At 39.7% G+C, this 25,244-nt stretch overlaps 1 protein-coding gene across 1 annotated transcript; it reads right to left on the bottom strand.

Moving 5' to 3' along the window:
- Positions 1 to 2,627: 2,627 nt before the first annotated feature.
- Positions 2,628 to 23,611, bottom strand: ZNF875 (zinc finger protein 875). The gene is given in 5 exon segments (XM_024733850.1): positions 2,628 to 6,980; positions 14,376 to 14,471; positions 14,905 to 15,031; positions 23,133 to 23,221; positions 23,553 to 23,611. Coding segments are annotated over 4 exon segments (1,941 nt in total). The 5' UTR covers positions 23,166 to 23,221; positions 23,553 to 23,611; the 3' UTR covers positions 2,628 to 5,295.
- Positions 23,612 to 25,244: the final 1,633 nt, after the last annotated feature.

Raw genomic sequence — 25,244 nt, 5'->3', positions numbered from 1 at the left:
TACTTCTTCCTTTCCAATTTAGATGCCTTTTATTTCTCTTCTGTACCTAATTGTTTCTGACTATGGCTTCCAGCACTATGTTGAATAGGACACTCTATTCACAAAATAAGAGTATCAAGATGAAAACAAAGAATTGAGAAAAGTAAATACTACCAAAAAAGGCAAGTGCAACAATATTGAGAGCAGACTAATTAGAAGAACTGAATGGGTTTTTAAAGGGAAAAATTCATCAGGAAGAAATGTTATTAATTTCTACAGGTCTAAATAAAACAGCTTTGAAATATGTTAAGCAAAATTTGATTGACGTACATGAAGAAATGCTTCCTAACACGATCATAAATTTATTATATCACTTACAGAAATGGAAGTACTAAGTTTTTTTAAATAATTAAGGCTTATTTCTTCTGCTGGGGTGAACACAATGGTATTTGTTCTATTAATAATATTTATACCTACATTTATATCACAGATTTAATTTTACATGTGTTAAACATATAATATAAATTAATAAATAAAAATACAGATCATTAACATAAAACAACAGGAGAATAAAATACCTACAAAAATATCAAATTTTATAACCGTTTGTATTAATTTTAGCATATTACTAAAATAGATATACACACACTCACACATTAAATACTTGCTTTACGATACAGAGCTTGATCACAGTCAAAACTGAACTTTATGAGTTAAAATGGAAGAAATCACAAAATACACTGATTACAATGCTACAAAATAAAAAGCTAAATACTAGGATATGGTAAAAATGAATATGTCCATCTAGCCATTTGTAAGCACTCTTTGAAACAGTAATTCTTGTCTAAAAGAGAAAATAAAAATGAAAATTATATGCCACTTAGAAATGAAATGAATTTCAGAACAGTAAAAAGATAAATAAACCAAATTATGATTAAATAAGCTTGAAAAATCAATACAATAAAAAGAAATTAGCTTGAGATTAGTAAACAGTAACAGAAATTAACAAAATATAAAAGACACACTGGAGAAATGATTAAAAGCATAAAGCTGCTTCTTTGATTTAAAAAATAGAAAAAAATAATTGCCAAGTATAATCAGAAAGAGACATAGCCAAAAGCAAGAAGGAGATTAATTATATCATTTAGTTCTAGAAGTGAATATGCCCCAAGTTTGTGTTCTGTCTAGATAGATCAGCATACATCAGATTGTAGGTTTATATCTGTCAGTAGGTGTTAAGTATTTTCTTTGCATTTGTTTCTTCTATGCCTAGTTTAAATTATATGAAGCACAGATGTTAACAGTATGTTAGGTATTATAACATGTAACTTTTTTTCTGATGTGTGTGTGTTTGTGTGTGTAGTATTTTCAGTGTGGGTTACAGACCATAAACATCTAGAAACAACACACAAAGGGGAAAAGTAAAGTGTTTCACTTTCACTTGGGTGTGAACATTTTCCACCATAAAAAAAAAAGTGAGAAGAGTGGCATTGTTTTATATTTTTGCAAATCTCCTTAATGTCCAGTTTAATAGAATATAGCTGGTATTTTATATGTGCTCCTGCACTTAACCTGTTGACATAAATAAAATCTGGCCTGACACAGATATAGAGTTAGAAAATGGAGGAGTGTTTTAATAGACCTTTTCAGATAATTGTCAACATTATCCTTTGATAATACACCAAAAATCAACAAGTAGTAATTTCTTAAAGGTTACTTATAATGTGGAATCTGGCTTTTATCTCTTGAAATCCATTTGTCTGTCTTATACTTTAATATACCCACAGATGATTTTGCAGCATTATGTACTAATTGGAAAATATTGGTTCAGTGAATTAGGCAGATCTTCCATCAACATATTTCATTATATGGTATTATAAAATCACATTCATTAAAATCATCACCAATCTCATCATAAAGGAGTAAGTATTGGGAAACTGTCAAGTTCTTGGTGGCAGATAACTTGTTTTTCAATATTCTAATTTTTTTGCTTGAAAGTCAAATTAACAAAATTACTGTCAGTTTTCTTTACTGTTTTAAAAAATCACTTCATTTATTTTACAAATGTCTACCAAATATCCAAGTCTGAGTCACCTTATTCAAAATTCGTCAGCTAATCTTTCAAATAAAATTGGTGTCCATAAAAAGGTAGCTGGTTCAGCTTGCAAATCAATCATTGAAGTGCACTTCCTTGAAACAACTTCATACATGAAGGACTTTATGTGTATTTCTCTTTTCATCACGTATAGTTTTTAAAATATGTGTACATATCAATTTTAGTATCGTGGTTGTGATATTATAGTATCATTTTGTAAGACATTACCATTGAAGTAAAGTGAGTAAAGAGTACATGGGATCTCCCTATATAATTTCCTGCAACCCTGTGTGAATCTACAGTTATCTCAAAATTAACAGTATAATTTTATTATTTTTTTTTATTTTATTTTTTTGCGGTACACAGGCCTCTCACAGTTGTGGCCTCTCCCGTTGCGGAGCACAGGCTCCAGATGCGCAGGCTCATTGGCCATGGCTCACGGGCCCAGCCGCTCTGCGGCATGTGGGATCTTCCCCGACCAGGACACGAACCCGTGTCCCCTGCATCGGCAGGTGGACTCTCAACCACTGCACCACCAGGGAAGCCCTAACAGTATAATTTTAAAATGTTGTACCCAAAGGTCAAGATTTAACAAAATTAATTTTTCCTTTTTTATGAAGAACATTCTTAAGTGGAACTTGCAATTTTTTTTACCACAGTAGGGGGTGGTAAAAAATACAATAATACTAGTAGTACAGTTTGGTGACACTGCCTTGATTCATGCTAGAAGCCCAGCGGTTTTATCCATGATTGTTTCTGCACCATCAATGCAAATTTCAGCACAACAGAAAAAAGCAAGTAATGTCTTAGTGTTATAATGAAATTTGTTTTGACCATGCAGATCACTTGAAAGGGCCCCCAAACATCCTCTGACCATACTTAGGGAACCACTGATCCATTATAATAAATTAGAATTAAATGAAACAATTACATTAAAATTTACTGCTACTCCTTTTAAAATGGAACATCTCAATGGTGACCATAACAGGCTTAACGGATTTGAAGCAATATTCATTGTTTCATACTGTTCATCATCTTTTCTTCAAAATTTTCTGCAGTATAGTCTACTACTTACCATAGGATTGGTAGGATGGGCAGTGGTTGCTCTGGGGCACATTTTCTGTCTGTTTTAAACATCTAGAGCTGTCACCTCAGGTTATGAAATATGGGGCAATAGTGGACAGATAGTCCAGACACAGACTGAAAGACAAAACCAAAAAAACCCTCCAAGACTGAGAGGATTCACATATCTGAATACCACGTGGTGTTTGCCTCCTAATCAGTTTCCAAATTTGCACACAGATTTTAATGCTAGGCCCAGGCAGACAACTCAGGTTACCTGTCCTAATTCTGTCTCTTCTGAGAGGTTCTAAGCAGAAGGCCTGATGTGGGTTTAAGAATTAGTAGAGGTGGGCTTGGGCAGGGTCAAAGGATGGGACTTCTTTCTACCTATTTCTCAGAACATTTCCAGATCTTTCTGTTTGGTTGCTGCTCCATAGAAATGTTTCCCAGAGTTTAAATCTCTTTGAATCTATTTAAATCTTCATATACCAGCAGTGCTCTATTTTTTCCTGTTGAGAGTTTTAAATAATTTAAGGCAAAATCTTTTATTTTTATGAGGCAATTACACTGAAAACTGAAATATTCCTTCCGAAAGCTAAAAAACTGGTGAAAGGTACATGTGTAATTTTGGAATCTTTGTTTTGGTGACATGATTTTATGGAAAAGAGTAATTAAGTTCTAAGACTTAAAGAGATGAAAACTCAAAAGGTATTTTTCTGCTGAGAAAATGTAAGAGCATGAGGCCAGGATTTACCGTGGGGAGGGCTAAGAAGGGCAGCCCATGCCAGCTGCTCCATTTAAGATAGTATTTCATAATTTTTCACCAGGTTCTGCTCACTCCACTCAAACTTAGATTTTGAACAAAAATTATGACTCTTACACCTCATATTATTTGAGATAGTGATTCCCTAACTCTAACTCCTTTGGATAGCGAAACTTTGGGACCTATGTTTATTTTTTCCCTAACTGAAAGCCAATGACCCAACCACTGAGTATTGTACTTTACATCCTGCATCACCACTTTCTAAATACTCATACACTTTCTCTTATGTTTTCAAATTTATTCTAAATACCTGTACAGAGATAAAAAGATAAGTTATTATACAATTTCTACATTTTCCTGCCTGTTGTTAGAAAACTTATTTTCCAAAGAAAATTCACATTTAGTCAAGTTTCATGGAAAAAAAACTGGGCCTTGGGGCACGACTCTAAATGAATTTGTGGGATACTGCCATTTTCAAAAAGAGTATTCTCAACCAAAAAAGCAGTATATTTTACAATGGTTGGGAAAATTTAAACCAAATAATTACTAATGGGATGCTGTATGGTAACTCAAAGAAGAATAGAAAGTAATTTCATTTTGTATTTCTGTATATGTGTGTATATGTGTATATATTTTCTTCATAACACTACATAGTATATTTCTAGTCTAAAAACACTAGTCAATAAAAACATTTTCAGTATGGATTCAACCTGAAAACCAGAGACAGCCCCAGGAAGCAAGCAAAGATACGATATTTCCAAAAATGGACACCTCTTCCCAAACTCAGAGCTAGGATACCTACAATCTTTCTTACCTGTCAGCCTTTTGTATAATAAAACCTTCTACCCAAGCACTATCTCTGTCCCCATGAGTTGACCATTTTCCAAACTCTCCCTGAAGCTGACTCTGCTGGGTCATGCTCTGTGGAACCAAGATTAAATCAGCCATGGTTTCTGTCTCTTGTTCTCAGAAGGTAAGACAGACATCAAGAGATGGACTCTAGAATTGCTGTTTTTGTAACATCCAGGTTACTGTGGAAGGAGTGTTCAAGTATACTTGGGAAATGATATTGGAATAGTATCAATTCTCTAATTTCAACCTACTTAATAAGTACTCTCTCCATCAAGTTACCTGAGAGACCTTCCACAACCTACCATCCCCACTAGGGAAAGCCAGAGCCCCTGAAAATGGGCCAGCAATTCTCCTTCAGGTGGATTGGAGACGTTGACCCTTACCATTAGTCTCGTGAACACTCCCATCACACATAAGATGTTTCTACTTTAGTGTCTGGCAATGGCTGACTTATTACTAAAGCTACAGCCCCGGGTGGGACTTCTGGTGTCTCATGCAGTGTGACTATTGGCTAAAGGTTTCACTACTTGTCCACACAAGGTTTCTATCCTGAGTGTGTCCTCTGATGTCTGATGAGGTTTGATTTCCGAGTAAAGCCTCGCCCACACTTCCTACAAATATAAGGCTTCTCTCCTGAATGGATCCTCTGATGTCTAATAAGGTGCGACTGCTGGCTAAAGCCTTGCCCACACTCCCTGCATACATGAGGCTTCCCCCCCGAGTGTGCCCTCTGGTGTGTAATGAGAGTTAACTTATCACAAAAGCCTTGTCCACACTCCTTGCACACAAAGGATATACTCCCTGAATGTGCCCTCTTGTGCCTAAACAGGTTTGGCTTCTGGCTAAACTTTCTACCACACTCCCTGCATATGAAAGGCTTTTCCCCTGAATGTGTCCTCTGGTGTGAGATGAGGGTTGACTTACCATTAAAGCCTCACCCACACTCTGTGCATACAAATGGCTTCTCTCCTGAGTGTGTCCTCTGGTGTGTGATGAGGGTTGATTTCCGGGTAAAGGCTCTCCCACACTCCCTGCATACAAATGGCTTCTCCCCTGTGTGTGACCTCTGGTGTTTGTTGAGGCTTGACTTCAGGCTAAAGCACTGCCCACATTCCAGGCACACATAAGGTTTAACCCCTGAGTGTATCCTCTGGTGTGTCTTGAGGTTTGATTTCCAGCTAAAGTGACGCCCACATTCTGTGCACACATAAGGTTTCTCTCCTGTGTGTGTCCTTAAGTGTCTAATGAGGTGTGACTTCTGGCTAAAGCCTTGCTCACACTCCCTGCAAACATAAGGCTTCTCTCCTGAATGTGTCCTCTTATGTCTGATGAGGTGTGAATGCTGGCGAAAGCCATGTCCACATTCCTTGCAAATGTAAGGCTTCTCCCCAGAGTGTGCCCTCTGGTGTGTGATGAGGTTTGACTTCAGGCTAAAGCTCTGCCCACATTCCTTGCACACATAAGGCTTGACCCCTGAGTGTGTCCTCTGATGTGTGAAGAGGTTTGATTTCCAAGTAAAGCCTCGTCCACACTCCTTGCACACATACGGTTTCTCCCCTGAGTGTGTCCTCTGGTGTGTGATGAGGTTTGACTTCCAAGTAAAGCCTCGTCCACATTCCCTGCACACAAAAGGCTTTTCCCCAGAGTGTGTCCTCTGGTTTTTGATGAGGACTGACATACTGCTAAAGCTTTCTCCCCACTCAGTGTACATGTAAGGGGTCTCCCCTGTGTGTGTCTTCTGGAGGCTGAGCTGGTTTGACTCCTTGATAAAGCCTAGCCCAAACTCTCCATATTTGATTGCTCCAAATCCTGAGACTTCTAAACCATGTAATATTTTGTCTGTTTCCTCAAGGTTTGTCCTCTGGGCAGGGCTGGGCACTATGCCCACCACTGTGTTGTCTTCCTTGGACCTTACTGGCTGTTCTTCCAGGGTTCTGGAGAATGCCTTTGAAGTGCTGCTTTTACTTACTCTCCCAAACAAAAGCTTGGAATCTTCTTCTCTCTCTTGAATTTCTGCTTTGTTGCTTGAGCAGGTTTGATCAAAGACTTGCTCCTGCTGCTGTTTCTGATCTTCTGAATATTGTTTCCCTGAATGGAGATGATTTCCTGCACATAAACTTGAGAAAAACTGAGGGAGATGACTGAGCCACACATGTTGGCTGAGGGCTTGCTGACTAGAGAATGCCAGAGGACGGGAGGGACAAGGTTGAATTTCTAGCTTTGATCCTGCTGAATAAAGAATGTTTTTAGTCAAAGCAGTCATAGGTAGGGCTGCCTAGGCCATTTTGCTTTGCCTACTGGTCATTCATATGTTCACATCACAAGCTGTCTCCCATTCAGCCATACTTCCCAAAATCTATTTTTTATTTCACATTTTATGCTTTACATTTTTATTGTAGGAAACAGTAAACCTGCTCAGTGGGCCAAATCCAGCCTGCAACCTGTTTATTGTATGGCTACAATATAATATCTAAATTATCCAGTTTTCAAAGAAACAGGAAAGAGTGACACACACCTAGGGAAAAAAATGCAGCCAATAGAAACTGTTGATGAGTGGGCCCAGATGCTGATACAGGGAAAAAAAAAAGACTTCAAAGCAGATACTATGAATATATTCAAAGAACTAAAGAAAACAATGTGTGAAAAATTAAAGGTAAGTATGATAACAACTTAAAATGGAGAATCTCAACAAAGAATAAGAACTATTAATAAGAAACAAAAGGAAATTGTGAAATTAAAAAGTAAAATAACTAAAATTACGAAGTTACTAGAGAGATACCACAACATATTTGACTTTGTAACAGAACAAGTGAACCTGAAGATAAATCAATAGAAATTACCTAAAACAGAAGAACAGAGTTAAAGAAAGACTGAAGAAAAACAAAGAGCCCAGAAACCTGTAAGACACCATCAGGTAAACCAAACCTATGTGTAATGGTAACTCAGGAAGGAGAAGACAGAGAGAAAAGAGCAGGAAAAAAATCTGAAGAAATTATGGCTTAAAAAGTTCCAAATTAAAAAAAAAACCAAAATCTTCCAAATTAGATGAAAAACAATCTACAGATCCAAGAAGCTCAACAAACCCCAAAATAAACACAAAGAGATCCTAGCTAGACACATCATAGCCAAAATGTTGACTATCAGAAAAAAAAAGACAAAAAGGAAATCTTGAAAACAGCAAAGGAAAAATGACTCCACATGTATGTACAAGGGGAAAAACCACATGACTAGTGCTAACTTCTCATCAGAGACAATGGAGACCAGAAGGCAGTGGAATAATGTATTTAAGGTGCTGGAATAAAAGAGAAAAGACTTCTATCTATGAAGAATTCTATTCTCACAAAACTATGCTTCAAAAGTGAAATTGAGGGTTTCCCTGGTGGTGCGGTGGTTGAGAGTCCGCCTGCCGATGCAGGGGACACGGGTTCGTGCCCCGGTCCGGGAAGATCCCACATGCCGCGGAGCGGTTGGGCCCGTGAGCCATGGCCACTGAGCCTGCGCGTCCGGCGCCTGTGCTCCGCAACGGGAGAGGCCACAACAGTGAGAGGCCCGCATACCGCAAAAACAAACAAACAAAAAAAAAAAGTGAAATTGAGGGAATTCCCTGGAGGTCCAGTGATTAGGACTCCAAGCTCTCACTGCTGAGGGCCCAGGTTCAATCCCCGGTCAGGGAACTAAAATCTCACAATCCCACAAGCCACATCATGCAGCCAAAAAAGAGAGAAATCAATATAAAGATATTCTCAGATTAACAAGTACTCAGAGTATCTGTTGATAGCAAACATGCCTTATAAGAAATACTCAGTAAGTCCTTCAGGTTGAAAAGAACTGACACGAGACACTAACTCAAATCCACAAGAAGAAATGAGGGCCACTGAGGGACGTCCCTGGCAGTGCAGTGGTTAAGACTCCGTGCTTCCACTGTCGGGGGGGCGCAGGATTGATCCCTGGTCAGGGAACTAAGATCCCGCATGCCACGCAGCAGGATCAAAAGAAAAGAAAAGAAAAGAAAGAAATGAAGGCCACTGAAACTGGCAAATATGTGGGTAAATATAAAAGGTAACATATGTATATTTTCCTCTAAATTTCTCTAAAATATAAAAAACTATTTAAAAGGCAATAAATATAACACAATATTGTTGGCTTTATAATATATGTATACATATTTTACTGGAACTAAGTTAGTATTAATTAGAGGTAGACTGTGATAAATTAAGGTGCATATTTTATTTCCTAGAGCAGCATTAAGAAATAACTCCAAAACAAATTTAAAATCAAGAGTGATATGAAAATAGTACACTTAAATAAAAAAATCCAACAATATGCCATAAAAGAGGCTAGAGAAATAAAGACATGAGACATATTAAAAATAAATAGCAAAATGGCAGATTTAAACCATATCAATAATTATATTAAATATGAACAAACTGAACACTCCAAACCAAAGGCAGAGATTATCCCACTAGATTAAAAAAGCAATATCAAACAATGTGCTATTTACAAGGGACACATTCTGGATCCAAAAACACAAGTAGGTTAAAAGTTAAAAGGATGAAAAAAGATATACCATGCAAACAGTAATCACATAATCACAAGGGAAATGGAATGGCTACTATATTAATAGTAGACAAAATAGATTTCAAGACAAGGATTATTGCTAGACAAAAAGAGAGCTATTTCATAAAGACAAAAGGGCAATAAATCAGAAAAGTAAAACAATTATAAAGGTATCCACAACTAAAAACAGAGCCCCAAAATACATGAGACAAAAACTTACAGAACTAAAAGAAGAATTAGATAATTCAACAATAATTGGAAATTTCACTATTCTATTCTCAATAATAGAAACAACTAGACAGAAAATCTCCAGGGATACAGAAAACTTAATAAACCAACTTGACCAAACTGATATGTATGGAACATTCTATCCAATGACTGCAGAATGCATATTCTTTTTAAGTGCACATAGACCATTCTTCAGAACAGATCATCTGCTAGGCCAAAAAACAAATAACCATTAAAGCTATATAAAGCATGTTTTTCTACCACAAAGGAGTGAAATTAGAAATCAACAAATGAAAGAAAGATGGAAAATCCACAAATATGTAGAAATTAAACAAGATACCTCTAAGTAACAAAGGGACAGAGAAGAAATCAGAAGAGAAATTGAAACATATTTTGAACAGAATGAAAACAAAACCCAGCATAATAAAATTTATGGGATGAAAAAAATTTATGGAATGTAGCTAAAGAAGTGATTAGAGAGAGATTTATAGGTTTAAATGCCTGCATTAAGGAAGAAGAATGGTTTCAAATCAACTGTCTAAGCTTCTATCTTAAGAAATTACAAAAAGAGCAAATTAATAAATAAGCAGAAGGAAAGAAATAATACATTTATAAAAAATTAATCAAGTAGAAAACCAGAATGAGTAGAGAAAATCAATGAAATTAAAAGTTGATTTTTGAAGAGATCAACAAAATTGAACAATCTTTAGCTAGAATGAACAAGAAAAAATAGAGAAGACAGAAATTACCAAATCAAGAAAGAAAGAGGGAACATCATTACTGACCTCACAGAAATTAGAAGGATTAAAAGTAGTATAAACAACTTTATGCCAACAACTGGACAACAAAGGCAAAACAGAAAAATTCTAGAAAAACACAAACTACCAAAACTAACTCAATAAAAACTAGAGTATCTGAATAGACCTTTAATAAGTAACAAGATTGAATTAGTAATTAAAAGTCTTCACACAAAGACAAGCCCTTGTTCAAGTGTCTTCACTGGGGGATTCTAACCAATACTTAAAGAAGAAATTCTTCACAAGTTCTTACAGAAAATAGAGGAGAGAAAATTTCACCACTCATTATATGTAGTTATTATTCTGATACCAGAACAAACAAAGATATCAAAAAGAAAGTAAAATACAGATAAATACCCTTCATGAACAGAGGTAAAAAAATCCTTAACAAAATATTAGAAAACTAAATCCAGCAGCAAGTCAAAAAGAATTATACATTATAATAAAGTAGGATTTATTCCAGGAATGCAAAGCTCATTTAACATCTGCAAATCAATTAATGAAATACACCACACTAACAAAATAAAGACAAAAACTACATGAACATCTCAACAGATGCAGAAACATCTAACAAAATCCAATACCCATTCTTAAAAAATACTCCACAAACTAGGAATTGAATGGAACTTCCTCAACCTGATAAAGGGCATCTATATAAAACTTACAGCTAACATCATATTTAATGATAAAAGACTGAATATTTTCCTCTAAGTTCAGAAACCAGACAAGAATGTCTGTTATCAACAACTCCATTCTACACTGCACTGGAAGTTCTAGCCAAAAGGCTAAAGGAGGGGAGTAGCAGAACAAGGAAGAGGAGAAGTTAAAGACATCTAAATTGGAAAGGAAGAAGTAAACCTCTCTTTTTTTGTTCACAGATTATAGGAGCCAGGACGTACAAAATTCCAAGGAATCCTCAATAAAGAGACAATAAGTAATCATTGTATTTAATAAGGTAATATGATAAAAGCTCAAAATACAAAAATCAATTGTATTTCTACATACTAGCAATGAACATTCCACAAATGAAATTAAGAAAACAATACCATTCACAATAACATAGATAATAATAAAATATCGAGGAATAAATTTGACACAAGTATTACAAGACATGTAAGGTGAACATTTTAAAACATTGCTGAGAAAAATTAAAGTCCTAAATAGACAACCATAAATTAGAAGACTCAATATTATTAAAACAGTGATTCTCCCTACATTGATTGATAAATTCAATGCAAACCCTATCAAAACGAGAGTAAGTCTTGTTTTGTTTTGTAGAAATTGACAATCTGACCCCCAAATTTATGTGCCAATTCAAAAAACACAGAATAGCCAAAATAATTTTGAAAAAGTTAGAGTATTTACACTCCTCAACCTCAAAACTTAATATAAGACCCCAGTAATGAAGATAGTGTGCTATTGTCATATGAAGAAACACAGAGATCGATGGAACAAAATTAGGAGTCCAGAAATGAATCATTTACAGTCAACTGATTTCGACAAAGGAGCCACGGCAACTGAATGAGGGAAAGCATACTATTTTTTTTTTTCTTAACACCCTCATTGGAGCACAACTGTCCCACAATGGTGTGTTAGTTTCTGCTCTATAACAAAGTGAATCAGCCACACATATACACACATCCCCACATCTCCTCCCTCTTGCGTCTCCCTCCTTCCCTCCCTATCCCACCCCTCCAGATGGTCACAAAGCACTGAGGTGATTCCCTGTGCTATGTGGCCGCTTCCCACTAGCTATCTATTTTACATTTGGTAGTGTATATATGTCCATGCTACTCTCTCACTTCATCCCAGCTTACCCTTCCCCCTCCCCGTGTCCTCAAGTCCATTCTCTATGTCAAGCATACTATTTTTAACAAATACTGCCAGGACAATTGAATATTCATATGCAAGAAAATGAATTTAGACTTTCACCACACATGACACATAAAAATTAACTAAAAATGGATCACAGGCTTAAGTGTAAAAGCTAAAAATATAAAACTTCTAGAAGAAACCAAAGAAGAAAATCTATGTGGCCTCGAGTTAAGCAAACTTCATAGTTACACCACAAAAAGCACAATCCATTAGAAAATTGTTAAATTGAACATCATCAAAATTTAAAACATTTATGCTTGAAAAGACACCATTAAGAGAATGAAAAGACAATCCACAGACTTGTCTTTTTTCTGAAACTTCATTCCATAGTTGAAAATAATTGTAAATCCTGTATGTGATATAGGACTTGTGTCTTGAATTTATGAAAAATTCTTACAACTCAAAAAGAAGACAAACAATCCAACTTAAAAATGGGCAAAAGAACTGAGTAGCTATTTCACCAAAGAAGATATGCAAATGGTTAATAAGCACATGAAAAGATTAACATTATCAGTCATTAGGGAAATGCAAATTAAACCACAATGCAATACCACTACACACCCACTAGAATGTCTGTAATCAAAATTAGAGACAATTCCAAGTGCTAGCAAGGATGTAGAGAAACTGACACTCTAAAACACTGCTACTAGAAAATGCAAAAATAGAAAATATAAACATAATAGAAATGTAAAACATAAATGCTAATAGAAATGTACAGCCACTTGGGAAAATAATTATGCAGTTTCTTAAAAGGTTAAACATAAACATACCATACAATCCAGAAATTCTAGTCTTAGTTATCTACCCAAGAGAAGTGAAAACATATGTCCACATCAAGACTGGTACATGACTATTCCTAGCAGCACTATTCACAATAACCAAAAAGTGGACAATCCAATTCACATCAACCTGTGAATAGCTAGACAAAATGTGGTATATCAATACAGTGGAATATTATATGGCAATAAAAAGGAATGAATTACCAGTACATGCTGCAACATGGATGAACCTCAAAAACATTATGCTGAACCTCAAACATTATGTATTGAAGTCAGATACAAAGACAAATATATATTTTATGATACCATTTATATAAAATGTCCAGAAACAGCAAATCTATAGAGACAGCATATCACTGGTTTCCTGGAGCTCAAATGGGAGGAGAAATAGATGCAAATGGGCACAAGGTAACTTTTTAGAGTGATGGAATGTTTACTCAAAATAATTGAACTGTACACTTACAATAAGTAGATTATGGTATTTAAGTTATTACTCAATGAAGCTATTAAAAAAGGAGCTGTGGAACTGTATACTCCTAAAGAGAGGTTATTGAAATGGTCTATATTAAGAGAGACTAAATAGATATGCCACGTAAATGCACTACTGGGTCATGTTCTGGAGAGGAAAAAATATTACTGTGTCTACTGATGATTATGAGAGGTAGGTGATAGGTATTAGATAAAATTACTGTGTTGAAGTTAAGTTTACTGAAGTTGATAACTGTACTGTGGTTATATGAGAATATCACCATTCTTAGAAAATCTTTTAACATACATCCACATACGAACCTACATATATATGTACACACAAATATATATACATAAACATATACATAAATACATACACATACGTATGGTGGAGGCAGAAGGGAGAGCATGCACACAAGAGACACACAAGCCAATGATAAAGCAAACTGGGTGAAATATTAGTAGGTGATTTTATGATGCCATTTTATAAAAATATATATGCCATATATGTTCATACATACATGTGTATGTGTAGAGGACATAAGAATGTGCTTTGTACTATTTTTATTTTTGCAAATTTTCTGTACTTTTGAAGTAATTTCCAAATATCAAGTCAAAAATAAATAGGATGAAGCCCACTTCTGAAAATGGCAGCAGACTGAACTGGTCACTAGTATCCTCTGCAGAAAACAATGCGAAGTGCGAGGAAGAGAGGCTTCCTGGTGGAGGGAAGCGACAAAGAAACCAGGAAAGTCCCTCCCTTAACTGAAGATGATATTCTGGAAAAGAGGTCATGCCAGGCAGCCTTACCAGGGACCTAGGGGCCTGGAAAAGAGCTTCCTCCCAGTACCTGAGAGATGCCTCATCCTTCCCTACCTGCCATGCTGCAGACGGTTCCAACTACCCTGTGTCACACTCACCTGGACAGAGACTCAGCGGACGTTGCCTCTCCTCTATCCAGGGCTCTTCCCCTCGCTCCAGCTGAGAAATGAGTTTTGGTTTGCAAAATGGAATTTCTGCTCATAAGGAAAGAAAAAAAGGAGACTCTTGGTTATGAGCTCAAGGGGCCATTCCAGAACTCAGAGACAAAATGGAGGGAAACCCAGAGGGTGATACAGAGGACCTATGAATAGTGAACTCCCTGCAGTAGAAGGGTTGAGTAAGAAAAGGTGACTCCAATCAGAAAAACAGCATATTAACACGGTGAATGAAAATCTCCTGGGTTTGGGGCAAGATAGAGTAAGAAAAAAAAATGCAGAGTGGCATACACAATATGAATAAATCTACCTGCTTTCAACTCTACTGAATCCAGATCCACCTGAGGAAAAAGGTAAATTTTTGTTTTGAAGCCCAACCCTAAGACAAAGCTGCTTTGTGAGTAGCCTTTCTTTGTGACATATAGAAAATACTGTGAGCCAGACTTTAAGTGCTATGGGAAGCCATTCTTACCTAGTGAGACCAAGTGGTTATAAGTCTCCAGCATCACCTCCCTGTGCAAGGTCCTCTGAGCAGGGCTCAACAACCTCCATTCCTCCTGGGTGAAGTCCACAGCCACATCCCCGAACGCCATGAATGCCTTTTAACACAAAACACACCTCTGCTCATCCAGGAGTCTGCCTTGTCCACACCTCAGGATGAGAGATCAAAAGGCATCCCTGAGGAGGTAGAGAAGATTTCTAGACCTTACTATGGATGATGAATAAAGGGTAACAGAATATACCACTCTAAAATATGCCACTTTGGCATAAGGATTATTTTGAGCTGAAGGCAATTAATAAGCAGACACAAGAAAAGCTCTCTGCCCTCTCCCATTTGCCTAAAATCAGAACATAAATTTGCAAAGGTATCCCCCTTCCCCTCTCTACCAGGAGGACAGAAATTAATCACCAGATACAACTCTAGACCCTTATCAGCCCAGGGATAGGCACCAGAGAAATCTACATAGCAAACCTTTACTAACTAGCCCTTATCTTCCATTAGTTCCCCCATATATTATTAACCTTCCCACAATTTGCTGCCTAGAAACTCAAAGTCCTTTTCCTTTGTTTTGTCACTTCTCTAAAGTTATTGCTATTTTGTTAAGATGCTATATAAGTTCAAGTTCTAACCACCCCTTTTGAGTTACCCATCACTGAGTACTCCCATGTGTATGCATGATGCACATGTTAATAAATTTCCGATTGTTTTTCTCTTGTGAATATGTCTTGTGTCTAATTTACAGCCAATGAAAAAAAGAATTTTTCTCTTCCCATACATGACCTTCTGCCAATAGTTCAAAGACCATTACTCTCCCATCTCTATCCAGCCAGCATCATTGTGCACCTACCACTGTCAGCATGCTAGGCTCACGGCTATGGGGGATAAAAGCAAAAGTTCTTTCACATTGGGAGCTTTAAGTCTAAGCAGGAAGAGGAGGAAGACATCATACACACTACATTAAAAGAATAATTCTCTTGCTGAGTTTGAAGAATTTCAGAGACTACTTGGTCTAAGCATTTATGTTCTACATGAAGCAGCTCAGCCTCTGGGGCAGGGGATGAATAACCCATCACTATGTATACTTCAGGCAGGGCTCACTCCTTCCCCTCCCTCACACTGCCACTTGCACTGCTCAGGCCTGAGGAATGGAAGTGGATGGTGGTGAAGAGCCTGGATTCAAAACACTCTGCCTGGATTTGGAACCTATCTGTCCCCACCTAGTGTACCCTTAGGCAAACTAGTTAACCTCTCAGCACCTCAGTTTCTTCTTCTCTGAACTAAGAATAACAGTGTTTATCTCCCAGGTTGTGCTGAGGATCACATGAGTTGATAAATGTAAGGACTCAGACAACTGACTGCTCCACACAGTAAGTGTGTGGTGAGGGGTTTTTTTGTTTGTTTTTTGGGTTTTTGTTTTGTTTTTGTCCGTGCCGCGCAGCTTGCAGGATCTTAGTTCCCCAACCAGGGGCTGAACCCACGCCCTCAGCAGTGAAAATGCCAAGTCCTAACCACTGGACTGCCAGGGAATTCTCTGTGTGGTGTTTTTTCTTTTTTGTGGTACGCGGGCCTCTCACTGTTGTGGCCTCTCCTGTCGCGGAACACAGGCTCCGGACGCGCAAGCTTAGCGGCCATGGCTCACGGGCACAGCCGATCCGCGGCATGTGGGATCTTCCCGGACCGGGGCACGAACCCGCATCCCCCGCATCGGCAGGCGGACTCTCAACCACCACCAGGGAAGCCCTCTGTGTGGTGTTTTAAATTACGGATTCTTGGGTCCCACCACAAATCAATAAAATCAGACTCTTCAGGGATAAGGCTTTTATACTTTTAAGGGCTCCTGTGTATAGTCATGGTTGCAAATCACTGGGTCAGAGGAATCTGGAGAGGGAGAGGTCACTGTAGGATACAGAGATCAGAAATGGTTTCATGAGAGGGCAGTATGATCTTGGTCTTAAAGGCTAGGCAGGATTCAAAGGATGAAGGAGCGAGGAAGGCTAGGTACTCCAGACAAGGCATGTGAGATGGGAGGGAATAAAGAGTGAAAAGTGGCTAGTTGGGAAAGAGAGCAGGCAGGTTGTAGCAGCCTACAGAAAGTCTGAAAGGTCAAAGGAATATAAAACTCTGTCCTCTATTGTGCATTTAAGGCAATATTTGAATACTACCCTTGAAATGATGGTAGAGGACTACACATGTGAATAGACAGGTGGTAAAGCACATGTTGCAAAATACTCATTATTGAATCTAGGTGGTGGGTATGTGAATGTCAATGTACAAGTCTTTGTATTTTTTTCTTTATGTTTGAAGCTGTTCATAATTAAATGTTAGAGAGAAAAAGACTATTCACTCATTCAAGTTCCTGCCCAGTCCCTGTAGTGATCTGATCTTATAGACCCTCCTCAGAATAAACACACACACACATACCTTGAAAATCTCTGACAAAGGAGCTACGTTACAGACCAACCTACATCATTTCAACAAGTTTAATACAACTGGTATTCCTGCAGCTCTAGAAAGATTCATGGTTTCTTTGTCTGAGACCCATGCATGTAGGGAGGGTATGGTAAACACTAACTGGATGATCCATTTCAAAGCTCTCCCACTGAGTAGCAACATAGCTAGCAGTCTGGGGGACTAATTTAGAATAAAGAAAAAATACCTAATGAATTTTCACATCTGACTAAACAGATCTCCTGAAAGCCTGTTAAAAGCTTCAGTTGGATGCTTCTACCTAGCTTCTATACATGATAATGTATAGAAAGAGAAGAGTTAAAGAAACAACTAAGCAGTTCGAAAGCATAAGTTAGAGGAAATATAGACAAGCCAGGACTTGCTGGATTGGAAAATAAAACTGTTTTACATCTCCAGTCTCTCCAGCCAACAAGAGTCTCAAAATAAGAAATGGCCTCAGGGTAAAGATCAAGAGTTTGGCTAAAAGACCCAAATGTTATGACCTCTGAAATTGTTAAGGTGATACCTCGTAGACAAAAGGGCTTCTGAGATTCTTGCAGGTATTGTCCCATAGCACTGACACCCTGCCCAAAGATTAGAGGCCTATCTGGAAAGGAAATGTGATTGTAGCTTTTTGTTTAATAGAGTAATATAATCTGATACATGGGAAACCCAAAGAGTTTTTAAAGAAGTTATATCAGGGCTTTCCTGGTGGCACAGTGGTTAAGACTCTGCCTGCCAATGCAGGAGACATGGGTTCGAGCCCTGGTCTGGGAAGATCCCACATGCCACGGAGCAACTAAGCCCGAAAGCCACTGAGGGTGCGCTCTAGAGCCCACGAGCCACAACTACTGAGCCTGTGCCCCACAACTACTGAAGACCACGTGCCTAGAGCCCATACTCTGCAACAAGAGAAGACACTGCAATGAGAAGCCCTCGCACTGCAAAAAAGAGCAGCCTCTGCTCGCCACAACTAGGGAAAGTCCACGCACAGCAACGAAGACCCAACGCAGCCAAAAATATATAAATTAAAAAAATAAATTAAAAAAAATATATATATATCCTCCAAAGAAGTCATATCAGCTTTACTAAAAGGGATGTAGACAGTTCAAAATGAAGAGGCCTCCTATGTGCCTCCAACTCCTTCCCTTTTTGAATGGGAGTGTATATTGCAGTTTTCCTGTCCATATCTCACCACTGTGTGCTAAGTGGGTAGTTGGGGGTAGAGGGAAACAAATAAATTGTCTTTTTAGTATACATCTCTGACTCAAAAAGTTTCACTGAAGAAGCCTTAGCCACATCCAGACTGATATGCATATGATACTGGACTTTGAGGATGAAACTTCTGGGGATCCTGGGAGGAGGTGAGTTTATCTTACACAAGGGAAGGACATGGATCACTGGGACCAGAGGGTAGTTACAGTAATGAACCCCACTGTATAACATCTCCCTATATCTACACCCTTGTGTTAGTCCCTTCCACAACTCTGCACTTGGCTATGTGCCTTGCTTTGATCAAAGGGACATTAGCAAACATAACACGAGCTGAGGCTTAAAACGTTCTTGTCCATTGGGGTTGTCCTCTCTCTTGCTGTGCAGGGAAACCCAAGACCATCGTTTGATCAAGCCTAAGCAGAGACTCTAGAACAAACCCAAGCCTACATGGAGAAGAACCAAGAAAAACCAACACACCTGAGACAACCAGCTTGGTAACTGTCATGCATGGATAGTCACCCAGCCCCAGTCAAACCACCAGCTGACTGCAGCAACAAGAGCACAAGTGAAACCTGCAAAACATCCATCTGTGCCCAGCTCAAAATGCTGACCTATCAAATTGTGTGCTAATAAATTATTTTGTTTTTCTTTTTAAATATTTATTTAGTTATTTGGCTATACCGGGTCTTAGTCGCAGCACTCGGGATCTTCGTTGCCGCCTGTGAGATCTTCATTGCAGCATGTGGGATCTTTTAGTTGCGATATGCGGGAACTTTTATTACAGCATGCGGGATCTAGTTCCCTGACCAGGAATGGAACCCAGGCCCCCTGCATTGGGAGCACGGAGTCTTAACCACTGGACCACCAGGTAAGTCCCTAAATTATTTTGTGTCAGTAAGTTTTGGGTAGTTTGTTATGAAGCAAAGGCTAAACTATACATTGATAAAGGAGTCACGTTACATGAAAAATACTTTGCAAGTAATATTAACCTTGAGATCAAGGTTAATTGATTGCCAAGATGCTCATGCTGTCACAAACGCCTAAGAGAGATTCACACAGCAACAGATTCAGTCCTCCCATTTCTCACTGCCTCCCAGGCATGAAGTCATTAGGTGATAGAGGATAGATTTATTTGAATGACTTGAATAGTTATTTTTCTCTCTTTTCCCAGCCAAGTGCCTAAAAAGTGAATTTAATCTAAATTAAAGGTGTATATGAGATTACTTCACTGTGCTGGCAATAAACACATTTTCAGAATGAATAGTCAGAACATGATGTCATAAACAGAACACATTTGAAGTGAAGACTGCCCTGAATATCTAAGGCACTGTTGTTGAGACACTGAAGGAAGACTTCTGAACAGAAAAGTGATGTTACTGTAATGTTTGGGGGGTGTGAGGATTACAGATGCAATGGGTAGCAAAGGAACATATCAGCATGGGGAGACAAATCAGGACATTACTGTGAACATTCACGTGAGAGAAGAAGATCTGCACTGGTAGGTCCACCCTGGGAATGTAACGCTGCATAGTGTAACAAAAACAAAAAAACTGCATAGTGTAAAGTGAAACATGGTGATGGAAGAAAGGAATCTCAAAAAAGGAAGAAATAATTGACAGGATCACATGTTTTAGAACAAGCAGGGTTCCAAAGCTCCAACTGGTGTGAGTGCTCATTGCTTCAAAATATTTATTTCTACTCACCTTGTCATATTTTAGTTTTGAGAATAAATACAAATCTATAAAAGAATTTCATGCACAAAGTTGACCACAGAAGCATTATTTGCAACAGTTAAATATTGGGAACAAGTTAAATGTTCCCCCAAATTGAGAACTAGTGGATTGGATCATTCACTCAAAGCACTATTATAGAAATCGCTTTCAGTTGGATAAATGTTGGTTGTTCCTTCATCTATTAAAAAATGGGTCTGAGTAGATATAATGTCACTAGCTTTAATCCAATACGAACTTATCATTAAGGTCTATCAAAATGTATGTATGTAGGGGTGTGTGTGTGTATGTATATAAAATTGACCAAATCCCAATGATAAAGAAATCTAAAAATAAAATGCAAGACTCATAAGTGTGCAGGCTGTGCTTTACACATCCCTGAATGTAGTCTATCAAGAGTTCTGCAAACAGTAAACATTCAGCAAATTTGTTCAATGGAATCAAGGAGAAAATACTAAGAATTAGTAACATGATGTGCCTGCCAGCCCAACTCATTTGTTACAAATTCTACTTTACCCTCTCAGGCAGTGATAGCTAATATCCTACTGTATATTTGCTTAAATTGTTTTGTGTAATTCAGATGTCATGCATATTAGAGTACCCGGAAATCCTCGTCAAACCCCCTGAAATATGTGGTTAATTACATGCCCCAAATAACATATCAAAACAAACAGAAACTCCCTTGTTACTTATTAGTTCCTTCAAATTAATTTCTTTAAGGTGTGGTTCCTCCATGCACCAAACATATCGTGTGTGCCAGGTACTCCTCTAGGCACACAGGTTTCATCTTAAACAACTTACCAATTCAAATGCTTGTGCACTTTCATCATGTTTTCATAATGCTTTTTCTTCTTTTTTCTTTTTTAAAGTATTAAGAGCAGGAAAAGTCAGCTCACACAAATTTCTGGCTTTTCTCAGAAAATCAGAATGCTTCCCTAGTAACATTATAAGTGGGGAAGAAAGTACACACAAAAGATTCAATGTTACCTTAGGAAATGCCCCAGATTTCCCATGCATTCTTGGTACTAACACTTTTCAGATGAATATAATATTTTACAAATGAGAAATGCAGAACTCTCAAAGTTGTTCTGATAATGCCTAGGAAATTGTAAATATCTAACATGGAGACCAGGATTAAGAATAAACCAAGAAGGCTTCCCTGGTGGTGCAGTGGTTAAGAATCCGCCTGTCAATGAAGGGGACACGGGTTCGATCCCTGGTCCGGGAGGATCCCACGTGCCGCCGAGCAAATAAGCCCGTACACCACAACTACTGAGCCTGCACTCTAGAGCCCATGCTCCGCAACAAGAGAAGCCACCACGATGAGGGGCCCGTGTACCATGGGGAGGAGCAGCCCCCGCTCACCGCAACTAGAGAGGGCCCATGCACAGCAATGAGGACCCAACTCAGCCAAAAATAAATAATTAAAATAAATAAATTTATTTTAAGAAAAAACAAGAAATCAAGACAACGAAGGCAGATCTGAAATAACAAAGGTAGTGCATATCAAAAATGATAGTAAACAAGCCTGGCAACTGTGTTGGTGCTCAATAAATATCAGTCACATTCAATTAAGTCAAACTCATCATAGTCACCATTCTCAGGGGTTAGAAAGTTCCCCCTTAAGTTCCTATGTGCCTATAGCTCTGATTTCCTATGTCAAATCCCTTCTCAACATCCTTCAAAATCCATCTTACTTGGCTTCCCTGGTGGCGCAGTGGTTGAGAGTCCGCCTGCCGATGCAGGGGACACGGGTTCGTGCCCCGGTCCGGGAAGATCCCACACGCCGCGGAGCAGTTGGGCCCGTGAGCCATGGCTGCGGAGCCTGAGCGTCCGGAGCCTGTGCTCCGTAACGGGAGAGGCCACAACAGTGAGACGCCCGTGTACCGCAAAAAAAAAAAAAAAAAAAAAAATAAATCCATCTTACTCAAAGTCTACACTCCTCAGCCTGGCACTTGACCTGGCCACCCAGACTCAGAGAGGTGGAAAATAAAAATCCTTCTGGGGCCAGGCAGGTAATAAAAATTACAGAGACAGGCAAAACGTTAGATTTCAATGGTTTCAACCTCAGTATGGAGGATACTATGGAAACTACAGCAAATAGACTCTGCAGGACCTGTCCAAATGATGCAGACACTGTTCAGCTCAAATTCCCTGACACCAAAGTAGAGTGCAGTTTATTTTCTGAGAGGCAAGCAATCCAGAATTTTTGCTGAAATCTCCCCATTGCCAGATGCTGAAAATGCTCTCAAATGTAAAATTCAGGTTAGACTATATCATGTACTGGTGAAGATAGTCTGTATCTTCACCAGTGCATTATTTAAAAATCAACCTAAAATATGACCTTCCCACACTGTGTTAAGGGCAGTGTGCCCAGTGGCCCAGCCTCAGACTAACCATTCTTCCTGCCCTCCCACTGGTATGTCTTCACCAATTCTCCAATGTACCAGACTCGCAGGGGTAGTTCAAACAGCCCTACTTCTCCTGGAAGTCCTCCCTAGCCACTTCAGGCCACAGTCTACTCTGCTGTCCCTGCCTTTCATCCTTATCACTGGACAATTAAGCCTGGATGTCCCTGTATTTTTATTTAAATTGCTCCATGTGTGTTGTTCACAATTAACTACTTCGAGGATGACTGAAGTATGGATGGAGCATAAAGAAATGTTGAGGGAAACTCCATGTAAGCCACTCCTCCAGGACCAGGAAAGTGCTTTGCCCAATACCAACAAGGCAGCCTCCAGAGCAAGAAAGGGGAATGGATTCATCCTCTTGACAGCCAAGATGGAATTTTACGGGAATTCTCACCTCTTTTTTGGCTTTCAGGAGCCTCGTGGCCATTTTCCTGATCTCCTGAGTGCTCTCCCTGATGAAGGGCAAAGTCTCAGAAGGCAGATCTGAGGATGTGAAGAGAAAAAAGAGCATGCCTAGTTAGAAAACCCCTCCCATGTGCAGACGGGGTGTGCTCCAGAGCCCCACTACTGGGGATTGGGAGTGTCACAGAATTCACCACCACAAGCCAATTCCCATCTAGCCTCCTGGAGAAAGGGCCCAGGGTGACAGAGCACCCTCAAGCTCAGCCCCAAGCTCTGGCCAGAGAGTGAAGCCCATATCCTCCAGCAGTGGAGTAAGGGTTTGTCCCTAAGGCAGACTGTGTCCTCGTGAGTAAAACCGGGACAAGCATGAGGACGTGCTGAGTGGACGAGGCAGTGACTATTGGGCACTCACGGAACGCCGGGTGCACGTTACCGATTCTGAGGCTGAAGCTCGGGAACCAAGAGCAGAGGTGTGAGAAAGACCCGAATACAGTTGTCTACACCGTTACCAGCCAGCCTAATGGGCGGACTCCACCCGCCGGAAGTGTTCCTGTTACGCCAACGCCTCACGCTAAGGGGCGAGCGGAAGAGAGGGCGGAAGTGGCCGCAGAGGCCTCTGGAGAGTGTAGTCTTGGGGTGGAAAGGAGGAGGGCGTGGGCTTCTCCATGGCAGGGTGACTCTCACATCTGCACCTCTTTTACAGCCAAATTTAGGAGCCCGTTGTTAAGGTGCCCAGACCGCGAGGTTCACCAGTTTCTCCGCCGAGGGCCAATGAGATCTGCAGGCCACGAGAGCGTCGCGGACACCGCCGAGAAGTCTAGGAAATGTGGTCCTGGAGCCCGGTGTTGCGGCGGCGGGTGACCAGACTGTGCGCACTGACCTGCAGCGGCGCGGAGGAGCTAAGCTTCCCCACCCAAGTCTCCACTGGTGTCCCCTTCCCGGAGCTGAAACCAGGGTCGGCACGGGCTGGACCAGAGCGGGCCGATGTGGGCGCGGCTCAGAGTAAAGCACTTGGAGGGTGGGGAAGCGGGGTGATGCTCTGTTGGGACGCCCAGATAGAAGCGACACCGGCTTTACGTCCTCGAGGTTGGGAGGGGGCGCCACTATAGACAGGGAACACCAAGGCTGTTTTCGGAGAGAGCGGGATTGGCTTGGGCCAACTTGGAATGGCGGTGGGAGTGGCTTTCGTCTTGTGTGCCCGGGATTTTGAGGAGTGGAGAGGGTGGACTTGGGTAAAGAGCAAAAGGTTCCCTGGTGGTAGTAGTATAATGAAGCCCCACGGCTCGAGCCAGCAAACCCTGGCACAGGTATCGCTTGGAGGAAACTTTCTGAGCTTGTGGTGGTGGTGGTGGTGGTGGTGATGGTGAGGGAGACAGGGGTGAAGAGGAGGCATAATTTGACAGTTTTGTTCATCACGGATTGGGGGGAGGGGGAGATTTTGTTCATCATTTTTCTTTTTAAGATAATACATTAAAATATTTATCTTGATGACTGAGTGTTTTTGGTGCTTCCTTAAATTCTGTACCCCAAATCCCCATATTAAGGAAAAGCATAGATAGATCTGATGCTACATGAACCTCATTGGCACCTAGTGGCCTATAGCTTTGATAAGAGGTGAGGGGTTGGCTTCTGGGCATTAAGTAGCCAGAAAGAGTCCTTTAGGAGCTTACCCTGAATTGTTGAATTGTCAGTGATCTCTTCTTTCCTGACTTCCTTAAAATCCACAATTTCCTGATAACTACTCCACTCAAAGCACCTCCAAGGCCCATCATGGTGCAAATATTCAAAGAATACTCCTAAATCTTAACACTCTACTCCAGAATCTTTCCCAATATCCCTTTGCCTGGAGAAGTAAAAAAGAAAAAGGTTTGCATGTTAGCATCAGCCTCCCCGACTGCACAGGGGTTCAGGAAGGAGGATCAGCCCAGCACCCTATTCCAATCCTTGACAGACCTCACCAAGGATTTCATATCCCTGAATGTGGAATGTTTCTAAAAGAACTCAGTGGGCACCAAAGTCAGGCATGGGGCTGAGAGGAGCACAAATTAAATGGAGGGACTAAAAAGTGTCAGAGAAGGGATGGAGGGTGGGGGGTGGGGGAGCC

Source organism: Neophocaena asiaeorientalis, unplaced genomic scaffold (genome assembly GCF_003031525.2).
Source record: "Neophocaena asiaeorientalis asiaeorientalis breed wild unplaced genomic scaffold, Neophocaena_asiaeorientalis_V1.1 scaffold280, whole genome shotgun sequence".
Lineage (NCBI taxonomy): Eukaryota > Metazoa > Chordata > Mammalia > Artiodactyla > Phocoenidae > Neophocaena > Neophocaena asiaeorientalis.
Note: the sequence above shows the minus strand (reverse complement) of the source record. Positions and strands in the feature narration are given on the sequence as shown.